The sequence below is a fragment of the Fringilla coelebs genome (genome assembly GCF_963513975.1).
Source record: "Fringilla coelebs genome assembly, chromosome: 3".
Lineage (NCBI taxonomy): Eukaryota > Metazoa > Chordata > Aves > Passeriformes > Fringillidae > Fringilla > Fringilla coelebs.
Window position 1 is genome coordinate 56439470 of NC_140030.1, and position 10895 is coordinate 56450364.

The following is a 10895-nucleotide window of genomic DNA, read 5'->3' on the forward strand; positions in this document are numbered from 1 at the left end:
GATAACACACTGCAGTATGCTGAGCTGAATAACTGCTTTATGAAGGTACATGGTTTTGAGGCTTTTTTTCTTTTTCAAAGGAATTTAGAATCTTCAAAGGTTCTGGTAATCTCTTGTTTACAAAAGTGGCTGTTCAGAAATGGGGTGGTAACAGTGTTCTGGAAATGGCTGCTAATACTCCAACAAAAATTTCAAATAATTAAAAACTTTTTATTGGGGCACAACCCACTGAATCCTACCAGTAAAGTCAAAGGAATTTATTTTCTATTGTTCCTATTGTTTCTATTGTTTACAGGCCAAGCCTATGGCAACCAAATCTATAATATAAAAACACATACACAACAGCCCAGCAGCATATTGATCTTTGCTGCAAAATCAAGTCAATAAATCAATGTGCAGTAACTATAATGTTAGATAAGGCAAGCTGAGGATCAGAATTCCATTTTAATTATATTACTATTAATTTCCGTCATTTGTGATTAATTAGCACTACAGAAAGGAGCAGATGAAAGCTAGAAGGACCTGCAGTGAAATCATGCTGAATCTTGATATGTGGATGGAGGGTCCTTTTCATACCACCTCCCAAAGAGTGTTACACTCAAAACTGGCTTTGATGTAGTATTCCGATTTATCAGACGTCCATCAGCCAGCACCTGGTTATGAAAAAGCAAAATAAGCAGCAGCTTCATCAAAGCAGTACTCTTGTATGGCAAACACAAAATCATATATTCAGTAATGTTGATCTAGTCAAAAGAGCTCCCATCTCAATTGGAGCTAGCAGGAAGACTGAGAAAAATGACATTTCTGTCTTGAGGGAGATCTGGTTCTAGAGGATTTGGGAGAACAGGGCAGAAGAGAATTGGCAAGGTGCACTTACTGTTTGAAAAGAACCAGGAAAATCAGGCAGAAATAAAGCTGCCTTGACCTCAAGGCAGAGGACAGAGGACTCTGGTAACAACTACGTTGCTCTTGTAGTGGCTTTTTGCCTACTGATGTCTGACAAGTCACAGGGGTGTCCCATTACCTCGAACTCCCCGGGGGCCAGCTGCACCCCGCTGTACAGCACTTCTGGGAAGACGTAGCTGGTACCAAACGTGCCGCTGAGGGAGAACATCTCAAACTTGGTCTGAGCCGTCTCCACGGGCTGCCCACATGTGCTCAGGTTTGTGCTGGGGCACTTGAGCAGAGTGCAGATCTGTGGGGAGAAGGAGACAATAATGTATTTAGCAAGATGCTAACACTGGTGCCTTGTGTCATCAAAGCTAATGTGTGTCAGAGCAGGTGATAGTCACAGGATCTTTTTCATAATTCTTGGGTGACTCCTTTTCAGTTGTAGCTGATTGTTTTACCCCTTGATCTGATTGGGTGTATAAGACCTCAGTCTTATAAGTTTATAATTAAATTGTCATAGTCTTATCATTTTATAAATAAATTGGTTTTGACACAAGTGCAGCCAAACACCTCATTTCACCCCTGAGGCCTAATCCTAGTCCCTTCCACTAATTATTTCAATCACCAATTGTGTTATTTGAAGGTTTCTTTCCCACATGTCCTAGTAAGATGACTTTGTGAATGGAAATTCATTTAGTCAAATGCAAGAAAGTCTTCCACAGAGGTACATTGTACACGTGCACATCCAGGTCCTCTTACTGCTAGTTGTACATGTTGCTAATGGTACTTAGATGGCCTAGAAGTCCATGGGAAGTCTGAATTTGATGTTCCCTGTCCAAATCCTAGTTAATATAGGCCAAGGACATGAAGTTAGCATCTTTGTGACAGTTTTGTGTTAGTAGTTGCTGCACATAGAAGGATGTTGTCTGGTTTTGCTGGTAAGTGATGGAGTTTTTCTACGTGTCTCATATTGGGGCATAGAAGCATATTTGCAAAAACTCAGCAGTATTATTCATCAGCAAATCTGGTTTTGTGTTGAAATGCAAGTAGGCAGAGAAATAAGGAGTATGTTCTGAGGAAATGAAAAAAAATATTGAGGGGAAAAAGGAAGAGTAGAAATTCCTATATTCTCTAGAATTTTTGATTCTGGCAGAGACTATCTGGCAACTTCCACAACCACTGAAATAAATTTTATAACCAAGCTCACCAAGAACTGAATTTATTCAAGTTACCTTCCTAGTATTAGATGAGCTGTTTGCTGGATAACACCTCCTCTCATATCCTGGAGTCTGTACCAGCTGGTACAAAATGGTGATGCTGACAGGCATAAGTAACTAAAAAAAAGTATCATCTGCTGGCACAATAACTTAATCATAAGGGCAAAGGATGTTTTCAAATATGGCTTTAAGCAAATTCAACCAGGACGTAACTCACTGTCTTTCCAAATATTTGATTAAAAGAGAGGAAGGGAGGATATTTATACTAAAAGTCATAAGCCATTTAACTAAGCTTTATTGCTATGATTTGGATAATGACAAAGAATTAACATTTCTGTAACCCTAACTTATCAGAGCATCTCATAAATATAGCTATGATCAACTGATTTTTAGCAGCAACTCTGATGAAAATGCAGTGAGACCACAACTGGAGTACTGTACCCTGGCTCCTCTTTCTTTCCAGCACAAGAAAGAAAAGGAGCTACTGGAGAGTGTCCAGCTGAGGCCACAAAGATGATTGGGAATGAGGAGCTTCTCTCTTATGACGAGTGACTGTGAGAGCTGGGCCTGTTAAGGCTCGAGAAGACTGAGTGGTGTCTCATCAATACACACAAATATCTCAAAGGTGTGTGCCAAAAAGATGGTGCCAAGCTTTTTCAGTGGTGCCCAGCAATGGGAGAGGAGCAATGGCCATAAAAACACAAGAAGTTTCACCTCAACATGAGGAAGAACTTGTTTACATTTAGGGTGGCAGAACATCAGGACAGGCTGCCCAGGGAGGTCTAGGATACTCCTCCTCTGGAAACACTCAAAAGCCACCCAGATGTGTTTCTATGCAATCTGCCCTAGGTGACCTTGCCCTGGCAGGGCGATTGGACTATGTGATCTTCAGATGTCCTTTTCAATACTAACTATTCTGTGATTCTGTGATAAAGAGGAGATTCAGAACACTTACTGCAAATACTCAGAGAAGAGAACCTAAATTTAGCCAATATTACCCACCCCCAAAATGTGAGTGCACTCTGGGAATTCAGAAGAGGTTTAGAGACCTCTCTACTGCATTTGTTGGATTTGAAGGCAAACAGGCTTGAAAGTTTTAGCAGCTTCTTTCTATTACTAACAAAAGGTGCACTAGGACTCCAGCATAGAAGTGAGTCATTGTCTTCTCTTTTTCCACCACAGAGCTGAAGGTTTCTCCCTGTACATAAGCTTCCTAAAGTAAATCAACCCCTCCAAAGGATTACCTGCAGATAGTACTGTCCTTCAAAAACATGAAGGCCATCAAAAGCGCCCAGCACATAAACTTCATCCTCTCTTTTCTCTGCCATCTTGTAGCTCAAGTGACAGCAGAGGTCTTTTTGGCAGACAGTGAGATTCCCCCCGGGCTTAGTGAGCTCTGTGAAAGTAAAGAGGTCTTCAAAGATGATTCCTGAGAATTCATGGTCATTCTGTGAGAATCTTTCAACACTCAAAGCATATGAGTTCCAGCTGACAGCAGGCGGGGAGGCAGGAGAAAGACGAGGGTGTGCATCCAGTTCAGCAATGAGGAGGTGACCATCTTCAGTTTTCATGTTGTAGGAGTATGTTCTGGCTCCAGCTGGTGCATAAATGCCACTCCCTGAGGAGAGCACAACACTCAGTCCAAGAAGAATTTAAAAAACCATGTTGTCCTTCTAATTGTCTCTACTGATAGCTTATCCACTATTCTACACAGATTACAGTAATTTTAGTCTCATTAAAGGTGACCTTTAGCAAACTCAGTACACAGAGCTCATGCTTTGGCAAAGAATAGCATTTATTCCCTTAGATAAGGACTGCTCAGTGTAGCCAGAGGATGTTTGCTTTTTTATATTATGTTATGATTATATTTATGGCCTCCTCGGTTCTCTTTTCTCCTGTATGCAATAGAGCTGATAATTCCTTTTTTCTCAGCTGATTGATGTGAAAGGACCAGCTACTGGTTGAGACAATCCAAAACACAACACAGGCAAGTATCACAGGCCTGTCCATGAACAGAAGAAGACAGCAACTGTCCAGCCCCCTTTGCACTGGCTGCAAACTCCTTTCCTCATGAGTGATTCACATCTGACCAGCACCAAGCAACAGAGGGAAATCAAAGGTCTGTCAGAGCCATCACTGCAGAAGCCTGACAGGCATTTCAAATGAAAAGCCCCAAAACAATACTGTGGTTGCACAGCTCAGTGAAGATACTGGTCTAATTGAAATATACTATTCCATTGGCTGAGGTCTAAAAAAATTCAATGCTACATTCTAAAATGAAGACGTGGACATCTTAGCAGTGTTACTACATCAGGCCTTAACATGTGGTTCTTAAGGGTTTTCTGTAACAGTGTTGAATACAGCTATAAAAAAAAATATCTCATTTGGCAGAATAAATGTAGCCACATATATGATTTACAAGTATAATTACAGTTTGGCATTCAATCATAGTCTTATAAGTGGAGAGGGAAAGAGCCTTAAAAACCACAAAAAATTCTGTTTAGGCATAAGGGCAGTGATCTACTACATATTTAGAGCTATTAAAAGAAAAGAGAATCCTAAGAAGCTGGGGCAAAGAAAACAATACAAGTTTTGTTATGTCTTTATGAAACCAACAGGAACAGCATCCATCAGCTTTAAAATTTGGTGACTAGACTCTTCACCTTCCAGAGAAATACATTATATTCCTATGCAAAATCACCTTACAGAACAGGGAATAAGAGATTCATGGTTATAAAGATCCTTGCATAGAGTGAAAATTAAGTTACCTGTCATTTCCATGCTAGTGTTGTGAGTATTGGCAGCTAAGACATTGACACGCATGCCCATAGCCCAGGCAGAGTGAAACTCAATTGCAGTCAGAAAGGGCAGGACATTCATCCAAGCTGTTGGGAAGAGCACGGTGTCCACCTGCATCTTGCTCACCAGGACCACGGCAGGCTCATAGAAAAGGATGTCAAAGCAAGTGAAAATGCCAAACTTCCCAAAAGGAGTCTCAAAGGTGACAGCTTCTGGCTCTTTTGGATAATTAAACTGAGTTTCTCCTAGAAAGAGATTATACTGTAGGGGAAGGAAAATAAAGAAAACAGTTAGAGGCACTTACAGTCTGTGTGTTTTGGAGTCATTCCCTAAAGCTGTTCAGAATGTCTAGAGAAAATTTTTGACCTGTGTTGGAAGCCCTCACAGGTAGGAAATCAGGCTAAATGGTCATCGTACCCAAAATATGGAACACATATTACATATTGCTCTGGGATCTAGCTGGGAAAGCAGCCTCCAGCTCTGTTGGTGTCATTTACATAAGAATAATCTCTCCACTCCCCCCACATAGTTTTTATTACTGGCGGCCCAAATGCAACCAGAGAGAAATAGTAATGTAAGGGAAGCATGGGGGATCTGGTGGCAAGAGACTAAACTGGTGACTTTTGTGTGGAGATGCCCAGAAACACTGGAAGTACACAGCACCAGCATGAAGCACAGGACAATATCTGGGACACTGCAGAGTAGAAAATAAAGGCTGTGCTGATGGGGGAAAGACAGATGATCTCAGCCAACAGAAAAACTGAAGTTTGTGACATTCTCAGCTTTCCAACATTTTCCCTCTTCCTTCACATACATATTTATTAAGAGTCCTTTATAAATATCCAGGTGGTCTTAAAGTAAATACAGACACCATGCCAGAAAAGAAGTTCAAGTGTATTAACTTGTAATTCAGCATGTGGGCCATAGCAGGCTAAGGACAGATTTACATTATCAGTGTTTCACTCACCCAGTTTGCTTCACAAATAGATATCTTGGCATTGTCTCTACACAATCAGATGAAATACTGGGTCCAAAGTGCATGAAATAAACTCACTTCACTCTACCCACACTGGCATGATATCTGGCACCCGATTCATAAACAGCTTTGATGGAACTTGCGGGTAGGCACATAATACTGAAAGAGGAACCTCCGTTTGGTACAAATGACCTGAAATCCCTATCTCTTTTTACACCCATCTGGCTGTTTCACTTGCTTTGCTATGTCCAAATAATTCCCATTGTGGAAAAACTCTGTCAAAACAGCATCGAAAAAAAGGTCCTGCCTCTCTGAAGCCAGACAGCTTATCTTCAATGAAGTAGATGCGAACATGGAAATCCTGGAACACGAACTGGTAGTCTGGTGAAAAGCTGGCACTGAAAACTGAAGCTGCTCAAGCAGCAGAATTTACAGTAGTAGTGAGCTAATGAACTGAGGAAGTCAACCAAAACCATATGCCACTAAATTGCACCAGAACAATCATTTTTCATTCCAGTCTGTTTTGAGAAACATGACAGCAAATGCAAATTTGGCATCGATGCTTCACAGCAAGAGAGATATTCTTTAAAATGATAAAGAAAAACAAAACTCTGCCAGTGGACAATGACTGGCATCTACTTCGCTTCCCAAACCTATACATTTTGGAAGTAGGGGAAAATTAATTTCTGTCTCTCCAAGGCCACTTTACCTTATGGTACCGAGCCACCAGTTTCCCCTGTGCATCAAAGACGACGTCCGTATTGTAGTGGTACCGACCGTCCCTGGGGCAGCTGGGATCGCTGGAGTCACACGGCTTCTTGTCCCCGATATTTGCAACCACATAGATGGAGTTATTTCTGGCCATGCAGCTGAGTCGTTCCTGCACTGGTGCTGGACCAAATCTAATGTATTTTTGGGAAGGAGAAAAACAAACTTAACAAAACCTGTGCCGACAGTGGTGTCCATTTCCACAGTACTCGAGGCCACACCAGCAGCATCTCCAACCCTGCAGCCATGGCAGGGCAGGCAGATACAGAGAGATGCTTCAGTGCTTTCTCAGAATGCTTCCTGCACCTTGGGGTAGGCCCTGGAGACCTCCCATTGGCCTCTGCAGGGACATGCCTGCCAGTCTCCTTCAGCACCTGGAACATGCACTGCAGTAAACAGATAATCCTCGGGCTGGGAAAGGGTAGGAGAGCAATCTCTAGGCAGAGGAAGACACGAGCTTGGTGTCACACAAGCAAATATTTTAGCATCAGGCTTACTGGCACCTGAGGGCTTGCAGCTCTGGGCCCTCAGCACGCTAAGCAAGGTTGAGCTGTGGGATAATGCAGATGATATAGGGTCAAGGCAATTCAGCATTCATTCCCTCCCATAGACAGCAGCACACAGGAACTGTAACCATGGCATGAAGAGCAGTGGGCTATTAATTTTGAGATATGACAGTGTCCATGTGCCAGAAACTGGCAGCACCTCTGAAGCATCCATACCAGGCCACAAAGAGAGCAGCCGTTCATTCCCCGTTGCAGTGGGGCAATGCCTACGGCTTTGCAAGGGGTGCCTGGGCCACCCAAGCAGGACCTCCATGCAAGATACACGTACAGCACCAGGAATAAGGCATGCCAGACACTGATGGCAAGTGCTATATTCCCAAAAGCTGCTAGTGAAACTCCTGATTTGGAACAGTGAGGAGGCACTCAGATCACCTCTGCTAAACCTGTGTGATGCACCAGAATAAAGACCTGCTTAGACACACTGCCACCCCACACTCCACCTTCCATGAAAGACTGTATACTTCAGCTGCTTATGTCTCAGCAAAAAGTTGCACATCCTCTGCAAATGTAACTCTTCTTCTCGGAAGCATTGAATTATTATATCCCCACAGATAAAATAACCTGCTTCTCATCAAGGAGGTGCAGAAAGCCGTGGTGAAAAGGGCAGACCACGGCTGTAATTCCATAGCTGAACACGTATTGCATGCTGGAGGAGTCTAAAGTCCAGTCCTCAGCTATAGCTTAGTTTGTCACTGCTGAAACATACTGCTTGAATGACAGATAGTGTTCTACAGCACAGAGACTCTAGCAATTCAGACTTTATCTTATCTTAACTGTGGAAAACCAAGATTCAAATGCCTGTGTTTTTATCATTTAGAAGTTTGCACTTTAATTATTGACTTCATATAATCTCTTATAATCTGCTCAGAGACTACTTCTTGGCTGTCCACAAAAATGGTTTGAGGGCTTTTGTTTCAATATGGCATTTATAAAAGATAAAGAAACCAAAAAATCAAAAGAAATACTACTGTTAATAATTTGCAGTCAGTTATATTCAAAATAATGTGGAAAAATTGGAAGCAGAACAAGAAGCAGAATATTCTGGCAACAAAAATAGAGATTTCCTCAACTTTTAGTAACCCAAATTCTGTATGTTGTTTGACTTTCTCCTTAAAGTGTCTAATTAAAAAAAAAAAAAAAAAAAACCAAATTTAATGTCTCCCTCATCAGTTAGTCATGGACATAATATATATTTAACCATTTAACTACCTTCATACTAAAATTTAATTAAAACTTATGTTAGAGTTGTCAGCAGTTCTTAGTAATTTAGTGTGAGCTGCTCAAGACTCCATGAGATGAGAGGCTGAAATCACCTAAAGCACTGCAGAAGGAATCACCTTGAGGGCTCAGTGCAGGGAATCCAATTCACCACCGGATCAGGGATATCCTCCAGGTAGGGGTAGATGGCTTCTCTTGTGAATTGCCAGCCATAGATGCCGTCTTCAGGAGTCACAATGATGTGGGCACCCTGTCACAACAGGCTCCGTTTAGAGGGCACCCATCAACAGACAACCAGGAGGGTCAGCAGGAGCAGAAAACTCTGATGGACAGCCCTCACAGCAGAGCCCTCGTACCTGCTGGGCAGCTTCCTTGATGGCCCCTTCCAAGACATCCATGTTTTTGTTCATCAGGGCCAAAGCATCGCTGGGAGGAACGGGCTCCTGGGTGGCAGGGGGCAGGATGACGGCGTGCTCGTAGACGGCTGCCAGGAAGGTGTCGGAGGCAAGGGCCCGAAGGGCTGCGAGTGCAAACACCACAGCGGGCAGGAGAGCCTGGGAAGGGAGCATGGCTGCAGCCTCCCAGCTCCTGGAGTGCTCTGGACAAACAGTGCAAAAGGAACATGCACAGAAAAGAGAAGGGGGACAAAGTTTACTTTGAAAGAGGGAGGAATGAACTGCAGGTCTGTTAAAGCATTACCTTGGAAACTAGTGTGAGATACAAGAAAGTATTGCAGTACACAGCAAGGATGTCACAACTGAGCAAACATAAAATGCTGGGCAATGCCAACACTAACGGGGCCAGTAAAAAAATAAGTCATTAAAATCATATCTAGAAAGAGCAGGACACTTTCTGTTGTTATACTCTTCTTTGTCACTGATTACAGCAAGACTTTTTCTGTGTGGGCTCAGCTGGTACCCAGGTGGATATTGCCATCAGTGGAGCTAGTCTTCTGTAAATTTTGAGTGGCAAAACACAGGGTAATAAAAACTTCTTCATTCTAGTATCTTTGTATATCTCAATTCATATGCTATGTCTCAGTATGTGCAGCTTGCTTCTGTGTTTCTCTAGACCACAGAAATTGCATTAGCATCTCACTGTACTTAGATGTCATGCACCCAACAGGCCAGCAACAGAACTGTCTCTTGAGTTTATCCCAGTGTCTCTCCCAGCCACTTCTGTTTAGCTGAGCATCACTTTCCAACAGCCTTCCACCAGAAAATATTAATCTGGATAGAATTTTTCACCAGAAAAGAAGGCATGTAAGTAACTCATTCCCTGTCTCTCACTAGCCTGAAGCAAAAGAGCAGCGTAGTTCACCAGGTGCAGTAGCATGCCTGCTCCTCTGCACATCTTCCTGTACACAGGAACCTGCTGTGCATGGAGAGGCCTTCACTTTTAATCTTCAACTCACTTCAAATCCATTTGTTCCAATGACATCTTTCATTTTTTGACTTTCTAGTATTTGCAGTATTCTCATTTGAAAAAGGCTGTCTGAGCAGTGGGAATCAGAACAGGCTGTGTGCTTTCAGCTACAGCAGACTGTCACTGTAGAGCTGGTTCAGAAAATACAGACAGGCTTATGAATGCAGATAGCACAGAGTTCTCTCACAGAGTAGTGCTGACTGAGGGTTTCAATCAGTAGGAACTTTGATATTTATCTGGTGATGTTCATCCCCAAGTACTTCTGTACACACATTCCTAGATCCAGCACGCTCATTCAGGAGCCTGAAATACAAGCCTTTTAAAGGCTGCAGTGGAGATCTCGCTGATACTTGAACTAATGTAGCTTGGAAGCCTCCCTCCCTCTCTGCCTCAATTTTTTACCAAACGAAATATAGGCTGAGTCACATTAAACACAATCAGACATCAGGGTGAAAGAGGAAGTAGCAAATGCTCCCTGGTTTAGCAATAGCGAGGACATCAGCCAGAAAGGTGACTGCCCTGCCAGAGCTGAGCAGAAATATTTACAAGTGCAGTCCTAGGGGAATGCCCCGCACAATTCCAGTCCCACTGCCGGCACAAGGTGCAGTGGAGTTATCCCCGTTTGCCCCGGTACCAGCAGGCACCGCTCCCTATTTCCTGCGGGGCTGCGAGCTCGCCCGGGAGCAAGGAACTGACACCAGCTAAACAATCCACCGAATAAACTGAAGAAAACTGCGGCGATCCGGGCTCTCCGTGGCTGTGCACAATGCAAGGGGAAACTTCCCGAGAGTTCCGCCCACTTCCCACACCTCTCCCCTCCCAATCCACTCTTCCCACCCCGGCACTGCGCCCGTCCCCATCGCTGCCACCGCCTGATGGTGGGGGCTACCTGAGGATTTACTTTGTGCAGCAGGATGCAGTTTGGTGCTAAATCAGCTTAGCTGCAGAGGGAGTCTGGCGTCAGACTGTGCTCCGGCTTCTTTTCTTGAGCTTAGCGAGAGGAGAGCGTGAGGAAGACAGCTGCGCATTCCAAGG

At 43.4% G+C, this 10895-nt stretch overlaps 1 protein-coding gene across 1 annotated transcript; it reads right to left on the minus strand.

Moving 5' to 3' along the window:
* Positions 1-222: 222 nt before the first annotated feature.
* On the minus strand, positions 223-10895 carry LOC311151786 (pantetheinase-like). The gene is made up of 8 exons (XM_084202453.1): positions 10750-10895; positions 8792-9033; positions 8555-8685; positions 6593-6785; positions 4877-5168; positions 3353-3726; positions 1025-1195; positions 223-653 (listed from the first exon to the last, which is right to left on the minus strand). Exons 2-8 carry the CDS (start codon positions 9002-9004, stop codon positions 534-536), a joined length of 1494 nt encoding a protein of 497 aa, XP_084058579.1. The 5' UTR covers positions 9005-9033; positions 10750-10895; the 3' UTR covers positions 223-533.

What these genes read in the sequence shown, in the direction of transcription:
- LOC311151786 (XM_084202453.1), bottom strand. Translation starts at nt 9,004, where the DNA reads ATGCTCCCTTCCCAGGCTCTCCTGCCCGCTGTGGTGTTTGCACTCGCA. An exon ending in TCAAGGAAGCTGCCCAGCAG is followed by an intron (nt 8,686 to 8,791) that starts GTACGAGGGCTC and finishes CTGTTGTGACAG; the next exon opens with GGTGCCCACATCATTGTGAC. An exon ending in CCCTGCACTGAGCCCTCAAG is followed by an intron (nt 6,786 to 8,554) that starts GTGATTCCTTCT and finishes AAAATACATTAG; the next exon opens with ATTTGGTCCAGCACCAGTGC.